A 14,309-nucleotide genomic window follows, 5' to 3' on the forward strand; every position below is an offset into this window, starting at 1 on the left:
GAATCCCACTTTGCTATTGGCCCAAATACCTAGTCCAGTTGTGGTCTCTGTGTTCTGGATATATCACACTCTCATGTAAGTTAGCAAAGAGGTGTGTTATTAGGGTGCCCCACCATGATCTTGCAAAGTATATTATATGCCAGCTCTCTTGTGATGAAGAAAGAAAAGGAAGTCAACCTCTGAATGTTAAATGTGCTAGGATGCATGCGATCTAGTTTATGCAGCTGTCAGATGGCTGGACACTGCATGAATACAGTGAGGCCAGGCACCAAAATGGATGGTGGGGGTGAGAGGAAAACATCTCTTTTTTAAAAAAGGGATGTTGAGCATCCATAAAACATGCTGACTTCAATGGGAGCTACTCGGTGCTCTGCAGTTAGGATCCTAACTGGCTTAATTTTTCATAAATGTGCACTCTGGATAGTAATTTTAGGTGCACACACTGTGAAAATCATAGTTCAAGTGGCCTTATTTCGTCTTAAGAAAATGAGTGTTAATTCTAGCTAGAGTTAATAACTTACTACGTGCTCTGAATCCTTTAGAATCAAACTGTGACATTTTATATTTAAAATTCAGTCTCCTCAGAACTGGGAAGGATGGTGGTCTCTGTTTCAGTGAGAGTTCAGATAGTCCATACAAGTTCAATCTGATACTGCATCACAGACTAAGTCAGAAAACACCATTCTGTTTTTAGCGGCATGACAATAGCAAGGGATTCCAAACGAACATTTTACATCATTGTAATCAGACAGGCAAGAAGGCAGCTGTTTAAGATTCTGTTTTAGTGATTTACTCTTGGCAATTCTTTGAGCTAGACTTCCAACTTTAGACACAAAAAAGTAATCAACATTCCTTTTGGTGGGAAATAAAAACAGATGAAGACTCCTGGCTAAAATACGAAGTTCTGATTTTTTGCAATTTCTAAATAAGGTACTTTGGCAGAACTGCATGGAGAAGTAAGGGGCAGGAACTCCAGGCATCAGACACTGGGGATAACTACCAGTTGTTGAAATGTTAGCTTACCAGAAAATGCTGCAAAAGGAGCAACTAACTGTACACGTCTTCTCAGAATGCCAACCAGAGGCTGCACGTCATGACAGGACTGAAAGGGAAGGTTGAACTCCTAGCCACCTGAACTCCTCAAACTCTTTTCTCAGAGACAGATGAGCACACAGAAGGGGAACAAACAACTAACAAACAACACAGTAATCATGAAAGACCCTGGGGATTGTTCTGCTTTGCAAAGAATAAACCCCTGTAAAGGTTCCATTAAGTATGTCATTACCTTGGCTTGGAGTCTGCCTCCTAATGTCGACCTGGCATGATAGATCACAATGAGAACATCACCTTGGACTGTTATACCCAATGGGATTATGGCTTTGCCATCCTCAGTTTTGAAGTCCCTGAAGAGAAAGCACATCTCATATTAAGTTTCAAGAAAAACAACGGCTTTGAAATTAATGACAGGTTTCAGAGTAGCAGCCATGTTAGTCTGTATCCGCAAAAAGAACAGGAGTACTTGTGGCACCTCAGAGACTAACAAATTTATTTGAACATAAGCTTTCGTGGGCTACAGCCCACTTCATGGGATGCATAGAATGGAAAATATAGTAGGAAGATATATAGACACACACATGAAACAATGGGTGTTACCATGCACACACTAGCGAGAGTGATCAGTTAAGGTGAGCTATTACCAGCAGGAAAGTTTAATCTCTCTGGTCATTCTATTACAGACCTAAAAGTTGCAATATTACAACAACAAAAAAGCTTCAAAAAAAAAAAAGACTCCAACGAGAGACTGCTGAATTGGAATTAATTTGCAAAATGGACACCATTAAATTAGGTTTGAATAAAGACTGGGAGTGGATGGGTCATTACACAAAGTAAAACTATTCCCCCATGTTTATTTCCCCTCCCCCTCCTCACACCTTCTTGTCAACTGCTGCAAATGGACCATTTTGATTACCACTACAAAAAAGTTTCTCTCTCCTCTGCTGGTCATAGCTCACCTCAACTGATCACTCTCATTACAGTGTGTATGGTAACACCCATTGTTTCATGTTCTCTGTGTATCTTCCTACTCTATTTTCCACTGCATGCATCCAATGAAGTGGGCTGTAGCCCATGAAAGCTTATGCTCAAACAAATGTGTTAGTCTCTAAGGTGCCACAAGTCCTCCTGTTCCTTTTGAAATCAATGTGGTTTTACCTGTTCTGTCTGATTACTCCAGGCAACTTAGAAATTCCACAACTTTAAAAAAAAAAAAAAACACACTATGAAACTAGGGCTTAGATATTTCAGGAAGTAACATTTTTTTAGGACTTGGCCCTCTCCCCACAGGAGACTGAGGCCCATCTAGACCAGCCTCCTATCTTGCACAGTGGCAAAGAATCAGATTGCTGTTACTACACTACAGAGCTGCCCATAAAACTAGTTACCACACTACTGCATGCATCACAGCAGGGGGAGACACAGTTTTCCTAATGCCCATTCCTGCTGCTCTCAGCTTATTGCTCAGTTAGATAGGATTATCCCCCGAAATTGCTTCACACTCAATGCCCCCCTCTCAAGGAGGAGCAACCACCTTTCCCAGCTTCTGTAACAGTATGTAGCTCTGCCCCTTGAAAGGATCAATTTCACAGTTGCAGAGAGCTGTGGATGAGATATGAGCAGGCACGTGAAAGTTGTCAGGGGCACAATGACAGACCATCACGCTAGTAGCACAGATGCATGTGCACACGCTGGGTTCCTGAAAGACCATCGCTGAGCTGTAGTCTTCCACCACTTTTCCATTTCTCTGGGAAGCTCTTCTAATCCAGTCCGTTTAAAAGGTGCAACCCTATTTTTATCCCCCATTTTTAACTCCTGGAAGCAGGCCTGACCTTCAAATGTCAGTGAAATCTTTCTCCACTCCTCCTTACCACCAGAGCTTGGGATTTTAAATAGATAATAATAATAATATGCTGCTGGTACCAATTCTCTTCCTGCCTAGGTTTCAGACTCTCCCAGAAGCATAACCACTAGGCGCCACCTTAACACTGGTTAGTTATATCTATCCCTTGCACAATACCACAGGTTTAAATGCGCATCTGAATACTAACTGTCCGCTGCTCTAAGACTGTGGATGGAGTTAGGCCTTCCAGACAGAACGTGGATAGAGTATCATGAGGTCTGCCCTCAATAACCTCCAAGCAAAGGCAGGACAGACCTGTCCTATCAGTGCAGAGTTTGTATGAGAGGTGTATTTGCTGCACTGGGACAGTCCCTCTGGAGAGCAATGTTTCAGTATTAAAACAGCTTCAGAAAGAGTTCAAACTTACATTTAGGAACCTGCACTTACTTCATTTTGTCATATTCCTGTGAGGTAGTGGTCACTCTTTCATCCCCAACATAAACTTCACAAAAAGGCCTACAGCCATTTCGCAGCTTGCTGAACAGAGGAACTGGTGTCATGATAATTGATTTGATAAGGATTGGCTTGCTGTGAGGAATAATGGGCTCTTCTGCCATCATGTCACACATGTACTCTATATACCTGTCAAAACAAGGAGGTATTCATTCAAAAAAACAATACAACCTGGAAATGCATGATTCGAAACTTACCTTGTTATTGTAAATATTCGATTCAACAACGTTCCATGACACCATTACTCATAAGCACAAGGGAGTACATTTAACAGCCTATTAGGAAACTTAAGTCTGATTTTATCTATTTCAAAGTAAACCTTGCATGGAAAGAATTAAACAGAGGAAAGGGGAAAACAATCTAGATGCGTATATCTAACACATTTCACCCATGGCCAAAGGAGAGTTACTACAGTGGTATCCATGCACAAATTCCCATAGGCACCTACATGGCCCCCCATCACCACAGTAGTTGAGTGCCTCAATCTTTAAAGCATTTCTCCTCCCGACATCCCTGTGAGGTGGGGAAGTGCAAATATCCCCATTGTACAGATGGGGAACTGAAACACAGAGGGACCAATGAGCGGCTGATGGTCACACAGGAAGTCTATGGTGGAGCAAAGAATTTCATCCAGCTGTCAAATCCCAGACAAGCATTCTAGCCTCCAGACCATGCTTGGATTCATCCTTGTCCGAATGCATTGACTATTTCAATAGTGGGGCTTTTAAAAAGTAGCCAGTTTTAACCAAGCCGTATCTAATTAAAATACTTCTAAACTGTAGTATACAATTTTGCTCCTTTGCAGTTTGCTAATCCACACACCTCATTTTCAGACATCTTTATCCTGAAAGGAAAAGATTTATTGACAGATGCTCTAGTGAAGTTACTTAGATTTCAGTATTTTTACAGAATTTAAATATAGTCCACCTGAAAAACTCAAGTTATACTACAGTTGCCAAAATAGATGATAGTGCATCAAAAAGATATGCATTTACTCCTTTTAAAGTAGTATATATCCTCTTAGTCACTAAATATGCAATGAACTGACTTCAAGTAAGTACTTGTTATACTTTTGGATTCTGTAAGTCTGAAGAGTGTTCAGACAGCTGGACTTTACATCCACGCTGAATAAAGCTATACTTTGTCTCTTCCACATTTGAGGATATAGATTAGACTTTGCTTTGCAGATAAGCATTTAGGACAGTTTTCACTTCAAGCATTTTACCACCTCAGCTTTCATTCTTAATGTAGTTCCAACACACATCATGCTGATTTGTTCAGTAACTAGGGTCACATGAATAACAGATGCAAAAATCTTGCAGAATTCAAAGTTTACCCAGCGCTATAGATGACTCATTTGGTTTTGCAAATGTTCTATTACCCTACCAGGCTAATTCCTAAATCAACTACCTCATCCTACAAATCAGTGCGTGAATTTATTTATTTATTTTAATAAACAATACATGCTCATATGTAGATTTGCTTCAACAATGCTTTGAAAAAGAGACTGATACTGTACCTTTTATGAGAAGGCCAAATGCCAGGCGGACAGCGTTTCATACTGAACATATAAACCGCAGCCTCCGCAGTAGTGAAGAGACGGCAAAAACATAAAAAAGAGCAAACTACAACAGCAGATGCTGCTCTTCCATCCTACAAAAAATTGTGACCTAAAGTTATTAAACCTAGTTAAAAATGTTAAGAAAATTACTGAAGAACATGCCTGTCTACATAAGAAGCCAAGTTCATATCCTTTATTTCAAGTTATGAATTAGGTATAATTTAAGTTGATAATGGCTAGTTTTTGAACCACAGTTTAAGTAATAACGCCTTAATGTTGTGGGATCAGTAGTAAATTTCTTTAATAATTAAAATTAAATGTTTTTAAAGATGAAACACAAAAGCTAAGCAGGAAATAAGCTGAATTAAGTGCTCATTTGAATGCTATTACTGAGTAGTTACTAACTTTAGCTTTATATTATCTCAGAGTTTTGAGTGTTCATTTTCTTAGCATCAGTACCCTTAAGCTTTAACCACATAGTCTGGCTGCTGAGTGGGAGATCCATTTTAGGCACTTCTGCTGACAAGCTAAGGGGCTTCTGTTACAGCGCCCGCAAATCTTGAGGTGCACAGGAATAACCGACAAAGCCATGCAGCCAACATCGGCTCCAATTCCTGCCTGGCAATACATCTTTGGTAATTACTCATGTATTTAGAGGAACACAGAGGGAAGTTTGAGACATGAAAGAAAAATTCTTGAGCAAAAATGTCACTTTGACAGGGCAGAACATTCAGGAAATGCAACACGATTAAGACCACATAAGAGAAAGAAATAGTTAATTGGTAAACAAGTCTCTGATGACAGAGCTCTGCACTTCATACAGAAGCCTGATAATTTACAGAATGGAAACGGAGAAATGTCAATATAAGAGGGATGTGGAAAAGAAAAGCATGGACTTCAGTTAATTTCTCCCGCCACATTTTGATGGGAGGGTGGTGACTGGATATAGTAATAAAGCTAGTGCTTGGATCAGAACAGTCATTAAGAGAGTAATCCAATGCAAAAACATTCTGGGACTGCTGAACTCTGAAGATTCCCCTTCCCCCACCCCCCACCCCCCGCCTCAAAGCAAGTTAACAGATTATGGCTACATCATTTCACAGTAGGAGTACAACCTTCTTAAATACTATGTACACCACCAAAATATGAATTTCTGCAGTGCAGGTCAAATATAGCCATTTGGTGACCTATTTAAACTGGAAGGCTTATTTAAATGAAATCACTGTAGTTTTATCATCGAGTTCTACACATAACTATTCATTAACGATGACCATCATTTTGTCTGCATAAATCCCAAGTTATTAGGCTTTACTGCAGGTGAAACAGGTAAGGGAGGGGGTATAATGGTGCAGTGCAGCCTCCTGGCAGCTACTTCATCCTATGGACTAGAATGGCAGCTTCTGTACCAATTGTGAAGGAATGGTAGGGCCACTGGATGTGTTATCAGAGATCCCACAGCCCCTCTAAAGCAGCAGGGCTTATATTATGAAATACAGTGTTACTGGTTCATTCAGGGGAGGCCTCACACAAATACATGGGTAGAGAAAAATTATAAATCCTTTACATTAATCCTTAATTTTGTTTTTCCAGCTCCTTGCATGCTGTTTCACCTCTATGGGGAAATATCAAGAGAACTATAGAATCATAGAATCTCAGGGTTGGAAGGGACCTCAGGAGGTATCTAGTCCAACCCCCTGCTCAAAGCAGGACAAATTCCCAACTAAATCATCCCTGCCAGACCAAGGTCAAGGTAAAAACCTCATGACTATCATTTAGACACAATCGAGTTCTCTGGAGTTTGTTTAGTTCCCGGATCATATCTTCAGAATGAAAGATGCTTTAGGCTTATGTAGTTACTGAAAAAATTTACTCCATCTCCTAATTAAAACCACCAAGTCAGAGACTTCTTTTTTTTTTTCTGGTTTCTAAACAGAGGAACTTCTAGTAAGAAGAATCTGAGATCTGCATATTGCCAGTATTGCTCATTCCTATTAAAGAAGAATTTATGCCAGTACTATGTGGAGTGTCTGGCCTGAAGACATCTCTCACTCAAGCTTTCCATCACGTCACATCTCAAACAGGGCTGAACTATGTACGTGCATTAGAGAGATCTCCACAGACTATTGCAAGAAATGGAGTTAACTCATGAGATATCGCTCCCGAGTCTGTACTGAAACAGTGCCTCTAGCATGGTATTTAGAGACACTACACTGATGGAAGTACCATCTTAGATATCAACTGGATTCCTAAACACATGAAATTTTTAATTATCACAGCTTTTCTTGTGAGAGCTGTGCATTAACTAAAGTTATACTGGGAAGTAAAAAGGGAATGTATTTAACTTTCCTTCTTCTTGACCTATGGACCACCAAATTGGAGCAAGTGACACTATTTTACCACATAGGCTCCTTTTCTTTAATAAATAAAATAATAATAATAAAAAAGGTAGACCGATACAGAATTGGCTTAAGATGGTAAAAATGTTACTCATACACAAGAATTGACTGATACTGCAATCCTCGCTGGTCACCTAGATGAAAAATTTCTGATGTACCTACTACTTACAAGGCAGTGTACAATGCAAACTTTTTTGTGATCTTGCTTTAGCCATAAATGCATGTTCTTGCAAATGCTGTAAAGGTTTTGAAGATTTGGTGCACGTCTTGCTGGCCAACCACATTCAGAAACCTGGGGTAAGAGGTAAGAAAATAAAAGTGACTACAACACCACTTATATAAGCTGTAACAGCAGCAAATTGGCAGTTCTGTATGTAAATATTAAATCAAAAAAAAAATTCAACAGGAGCAGTCTCAAATAAGATCTCAACTTGAATAAGCGCCTCTCAATATTGAGCCCAAAAGGTCCTTAATCCTGAGTGTTGCCTCTGGGTGCTACAGAAATACAAATAAATAGCTACAATGTGAAGAACAAACAGTCACTATTAGATAATGATGCAAAACAGCTCCATTCTAGCTCATATTCATAAGCTCACAACTTTCTTAAACATTCACCTTTTGGGCTGAATTTTCTCATGCTTGGTCTTTGCTCAATAACAAAAATTTTAATGGAGAAAAATCCTCTCAGTAAATTCTGAGTTACAACAGATTATAAACAACCTGCCACTGGTGTTAAAAAAAAAAAAAAGTCTACATTTTAAAACAGGATTATAAAATGGGGCAAAATATGAAACGATGCTTTGTGATAACAAGTAGATGCAAACAGATGCTTTAAATTGTTCCTCTGAACCCAACAAAGGCAGTTTTATTTTCGACCACTGAGCGTGCTCAGTGATAGACTGAGGTGGCTTTCACAAAATGGATTCAACTTTGCTTCATCACAGCACATTTTCTTGCCAGACTGGTGCAAGGGCTGCTGGTGGGACAAGCTGCACAAGGTTGTTTAAGTATCAGGGTAAGTCTGTGTTACAATAAAAACCCCACTGCACCGAGTCTCAGAGGCTGGGTCAGCTGGCTCAGGTGGGGGGTGGAGATTGTAAAAATGGAGTGTACACGTTTGAGCTCGGGCCTGAACATCTACACTGCAGCCTGAGCCCCGCAAAGCTGAGTCAGCTGACCCAGCCCAGCTGCAGCTGCACTGTAGGTCTTTTATTGAAGACCCCCAAACACACTGCGTAATCCTCCAAAAGAGACGGTCTTAATGTCAGGGTCAGAACTTCGGCAGGTTCTGGGCACCCAGAAACTATTATATTAGAATGGGAGAAGCAATTACATCAGAATGGGAGTCAAAATAAGGCAGGAGAGGATTCAAAACTAGCATTAACTTCAACTGTAACTAATGCAAGAGACAAGAAAGTTCTGAGAAAGTTTTGTATTGGTGGATGAGCATAGGAGGGAGAATTTAAGCAGGAGTTAGAGAAATAGCTGCCTGCCAGGCCTAAAGTATCCACAGATGAGGAAACATCCATTTTGCAATGGCTAGTAAGCAGAGAATTGAAGTTATAAGCATATTGTGTTCCTCTGAGATCATAACATCACAATGAGTCCCAAAGGTGAGCCTTTATGGACACTGAAGGAGTCTTGAATGCTGTTAGCTTCTGACATGGCTGCTTTCACTCAGCATGATACTCTAAATTTAAAAAAGCTTCCTGATTCAGATGAAATGAAGAGCTTATTTTCCAGGAAAAATTTCTGGTGTGTGAAGGAAACCTTGTTTTTGTAGGTCCTCAAATACCTCTGGCCATTGATGGGAGCCTTATCAAGATCAGTTTGAGCAAAAGCATTTGACAAGTGCAGATCCACAGTTATGACTGACTGACTACAAAGGAAAAAGTAAGGACCGTGTCACTGACCGGCTAAGGGAATAGAAAGGCCTGACAAACTTCAGGAGGTCACTGAAGGCTTTGGATTTGCCAATTTCAACAATGCCTTCACCCATGCCAAGGAGGCTCGGGCTGTTACTGCATGGGCAACAGACACTAAATATCCCTGCTAAGGAACTGTATAGCTTATGGGTAGACTCACGTTTTCTGTCCAGGGAATGAGATTTCCGTAAGCTGCAAATGTGATTTGAACTGGAAACTCTGGATAAAGTCAAAATTCGTAGAAGTGCTGCATTTGGAGGACCTTTCTACATTTGTAAGTGTTGGAGGCATGTCGCTGATTAAGCTCTTACTTTCAGGATTTTTCTGTTCCAAACGCATTGTGGGTCACAGTAACCTTGGCATTTACCGTGTGCACCAAGAAACAATCAGGTAAGACCCCAAGGATCCCTCAATCTTTCAGGCTTAGTCACTCTCCAGGCAGCTTTAGGCAAACAGCTCATCCTCCCCATCTGAATTCCAACCCTCAGGCTCCCATTTGGAGACAGGGAATTCTCTTTTAGGTCTAAGGTGCTACCTGGTGTCCTTCTATGGAGAGGAGGGGACTTGTTGGAGGAAGGGGTAAATGCCAAAGGAAAGCAGGCCAATGACATGCACAGTGCTGGGCAGACAGATGATCTGGGGCGAAAAGGGGGCAGTTATATGGATGAAGAAGGGATGTTAATGGAGAGATCCCACCTTACAGGTTAAGGTCCAAGAAGGGACCTGGAATAGATGAGACTTCCAGACTTATCCAATACTAACATCTCTCTGGTGTGAGAGATCTCCTTGAGGTGCATGGACTCCTAGCTGTAGAAAGGTCAAACCAAAGCCTGAAATGTATAGTACAAGAAGATCTGGGGATAGCACTGGGGCATGGTTCTGCTAGAGGCCTGAGATATGTCAACCTGAGACTTTGCTGTTGAGTCAGTCAGACTGGTTGAGAGACAGGTGTCAAAAGAGGAGCAAAGAAGTGTTCACTGATACCAGCTCAGTAGGCCATAAAATATCTTCTATCCGGTTATGGAGTAAGTCATGTCCTCACCCCACCCCCTTTCTAGGTTCTGCAGAACTAGACAGGAAGGTTTCACAGAGAAGGGCAGGCTGGGCTATGCTGCACCCACCATTTCAGGAAGCAGCAAGGAGTAGGCATGCTAAATCGCTCACTTGAGCAAGGGCATCATTCATGGCCTGGGTCCAGATGGAAGTCAAGAATAAGGAAGAGAAAGATGAAAAAAGGAGAAATCCCAGTAGTGAAAGCCATCATAAGTAGTCCCCACGCAGGGAGGGAAGCCTCTGCGAACAGGTGGAACATAGATTTGTTCCAGAACCTCATTTACTATACCTAGAGGGAGGTTCTGGGTGCCTAGGTGTTTCTTCAGCAAAGCTACACCATTCCAGTAAGTGGACAAATCCTTCCTATTAGCAAGTCTGAACTGGTAGTAAAAGCATGGCAGAGGTAATGTTGCCATGAGACCTTTAACTTTTGTAATTGCTCATTTGTGATTTTAACCATGCATCCTAATCATTGGATTGCAGAAGATTTTAGCATGTAATACAAGAAGTGGTAGGTCTACTCAATTTATTGTGTTGAAAGACCTACTAAAGGAAAAAATCAATATGCAAGAAAAACACATACACACCCTATTATGAAATCTTGAAGACCTGTATGTTCTTGGAGATAGATTGTAAACAGCATAGTCTCCAGGGTGTTTAGAGTCTAAAAATAGCCGCACATCTTCTATGTTATTTTTGATAGCAGATTCTACACCTTCTGCTGGAAAGGACATCACTGAAAACAGAACACCACCAATGTTTGAGGTATCAACTTTTACAAAACCGCAGTTAAAAAAAATCATTAAGAAAGATGAAGCTATCATACCAGCAATTCTGGAAGTGATATACGATATATCCAAATCTCCCTTTGCATAACTGCAAAAATAAAAACAAAACAAAAAACCACATCTACGTTAATATATTTAAAAAATGAATTTATTCAAACGCAAATAGAAATGTCTGAAGCAGTAGTTTATTCTATTAATGAGCTAGTATGGAGATCATTTTTCCATTTGGGAATATCTTCAGTAAAAGCTCTGCTAAAAGCAGGATGGCTGTGCACTGCAGGGTAAGGCACATACTGCAAAACCAAATACATTTAACTAAGAAAGGTAGCTGTTGTGGAAATCGATTAGATTTTCAAATGGAGACTTAAAAATAAAAAAAAAACCAGACCGTTCTTGCACTTACACACGAGGAGGCTAACGAATCTTAACCAGTGCAGTTATGACATATGGTAGCATGACTGAAGCAACTCACCAGCCTATCAACTTCCAGCTATTCAAACCTTTTTATCAGTATCTTCCTACGTTAGGTACTTCTATGGACCTCATTACTACAGTATCACAGCATCTCAATCTTTAATGAATTTATCCTCAACACCCTGTGAGGTAAGGAAGTGCTATCCTCCCCATTTTACAGATAAGGAACTGGAGCACAGAGATTAAGCAATTTATGTCATGGCACACAGGAAGTATGGGGCAGAGGAGAGAATTATACCTAGGTCTCCCAAGTCTCTGACTAGCACCCATCGGAAGGATGGCTCTTATTTCCTAAGCAGTAATTAAATGTTTCCCATTTTATGATTTATATTTGAATTCTATTTTGGAGACTATCTAGTAGGTAAATTGAATATTTAAGATGCACTTTCGTTCCATGAAAAGTAGCGAGTATGAATTTACAGAAGATAGATCATTGCTAAAAACAAAAGGAAGAAGTTATGTATATACAGCATTTGAATTGGAAACTAGCTTATGAGAGAGCTTCAAGACGCAAGCAGGTAAGGTACCGTATTGTATTGCACATGGGTGGGCCACATATGTAGTAAGCTGTTCATTGATAATAATTAAGCAGGCAAGAAAACACCTACGAGGTACAGAAAACTAGATCAACTAGTTGTTAGTATTTAGACAATTTGTTACAAGGGGGTTTAAATCTGTCTACAACATGGAAGATAAATTACTACTGTTACAAGTCACTCTAAGAGGAAAAAAGGAGACATCACCATAGTGAAGCCTTCCTGCAGAACAGAGAATAGAATAAATGCTAGCACTAACTGAGCTCCTGGGGACTTTGAAACTAGGGGGCAGTTTAAAAAACAAAACAAAACACCACTTTGCATTTTTGTAGCACTTCCCAACCCAAGAGCTCAAACTGTTTTATGACACTTGACAGCTCCCTTCTGAGGTAAATTCCTATTACCCCTATTGTACAGATTGAGGAACAAAAAGATGAAGCAGAGATGACTCACTCCAGGTAGAGGTCTGACCCAGCCAGGAATAGAAACCTGATCCCCTTACTTCCATGCTGGTGTTTCGCCCACAAGAACACCCTTCCTCTCAAAATAGCTTGGCTGGACGAGGCGCACAGACAGAGAAAAATGGAAATCTAATTTTCTATAGGTAAATAAGGTAATGAAGGCACATTTCTAAGGGCATGGTACAGGCCAGTTAAGACAGACTCCTCTAGACAACACTTGATTTACTGACTGTCTGCTCTAGATGATCCAGCAGTGTTCACTTGACCTTCAACATGGATCAATTCACCCATGTGCTGAAAGGGGAAGTGTTCTAGCCATAGCAATATTTATGCCTTTTTCTGGTGGAAGTAGCCCACTTGTCAGTCCTCATGCATAGTGGGAAACCGAACAGGAAATGAACAGGGTGGATAAAAATCAATGATTTAAAAAAAAAAAAAATAAAAATCAGATTTTTTTTAATTTAAATTGAATTTTGATAAAATGCTTTTTGAGGAAAAAACCTATCTAAAGATAGTTTTAATTAAGATACATTATAGCTCAAAGATATCTCATCATGGAATAAGGATTATAAATTCTAATTCTATAGTATGAGACAATATATTTATGTCATGTTCACGAAAAGTTTTGTAAATGAATTCCAGTAGTTCATGGATTAGAGACCCAATCTTATGGGGTTCCAGGGTCTTCTATATAGATTATTTAGTTACTCTATCTACCCAATAGGGCTCAGTGCTCTGCCTAGAAAAGGGGCAGGCAACCTATGGCACGCGTGCCGCCTGATTTTCAGTGGCACTCACACTGCCGGGTCCTGGCCACCGGTCTGGGAGGCTCTGCATTTTAATGTAAATTTTAAATGAAGCTTCTTAAACATTTTAAAAACCTTATTTACTTTACATACAACAACAACAATTTAGTGATATATTATAGACTTATAGAAAGAGACCTTCTAAAAAGGTTAAAATGTATTACCGTCACGCGAAACCTTAAATCAGGGTGAATAAGTGAAGACTCGGCACACCACTTCTGAAAGGTTGCCGACCCCTGGTCTAGAAGATACCATCAGAGATGCTTAGGTTTTGCAGTTCTCAAACTGTGGATTTGTCTCTCCAGAGATAACATGCTTGTTAACAGCAACAATGTTTTTAAATAAATAATAAAGAGGTGAGAAACAACAGACCTCAACCTTATTGTCCCTCTGCAAATTTGTGTACACGGAGTCAAGTTCGCGAGCTCTGATTATTAGTAATGGGCAAAGCAGGCGGCTGTCTGTCCAGGTGCCCTACTTGGGGGAATTCTGCTATACATTGCAGGAAACCATTCTACAGTAACAAAGATTCATTTAATTTAAAATGCTCTTTTCCAATCTACCTCCTATGACACAGTTACCATAGTGATTTTTACATTAGTTCATAGTGATGACTACATTTTAAATGGAACACTACATACTGGCATAGTTGGTCTCAAATCAGCACCAGCAGGATGCGTTTTGTAGTTTCAATGGGACACTTCTGACCTTCCCTTTTAGAAATCATCAAAACTGATGTTCTTCCTACTTACTTGGCCACAGACTGGATAACTTTAGAAGAAGTATCCTTGATGTTTGTGAAAAATCGTTCTGTTCCACCTTTGAGAATATCAAAGAACCCTCCGTAAGACTGGTCAAGTTCTGCAACTGTCAGGCCTAGAATTACAAAACAAATCTAAA

The 14,309-nt window shown here is 40.1% G+C and overlaps 1 protein-coding gene across 3 annotated transcripts in view; it reads right to left on the bottom strand.

Moving 5' to 3' along the window:
* GAK (cyclin G associated kinase) overlaps positions 1-14,309 on the bottom strand; it is a 100,711-nt gene that overhangs the window by 41,236 nt on the left and 45,166 nt on the right. For all 3 annotated transcript variants that reach the window (XM_039543234.1, XM_039543233.1, XM_039543235.1), the window contains 7 exons: positions 14,162-14,285; positions 11,171-11,220; positions 10,932-11,080; positions 7,536-7,658; positions 4,929-5,062; positions 3,344-3,538; positions 1,286-1,403 (listed from right to left, as the gene is read on the bottom strand). In XM_039543234.1, the coding sequence (XP_039399168.1) occupies positions 1,286-1,403; positions 3,344-3,538; positions 4,929-5,062; positions 7,536-7,658; positions 10,932-11,080; positions 11,171-11,220; positions 14,162-14,285 (893 nt within the window). The remainder of the gene's footprint in view (positions 1-1,285; positions 1,404-3,343; positions 3,539-4,928; positions 5,063-7,535; positions 7,659-10,931; positions 11,081-11,170; positions 11,221-14,161; positions 14,286-14,309) is intronic.

Source organism: Mauremys reevesii, linkage group 6, assembly GCF_016161935.1.
Source record: "Mauremys reevesii isolate NIE-2019 linkage group 6, ASM1616193v1, whole genome shotgun sequence".
NCBI lineage: Eukaryota > Metazoa > Chordata > Testudines > Geoemydidae > Mauremys > Mauremys reevesii.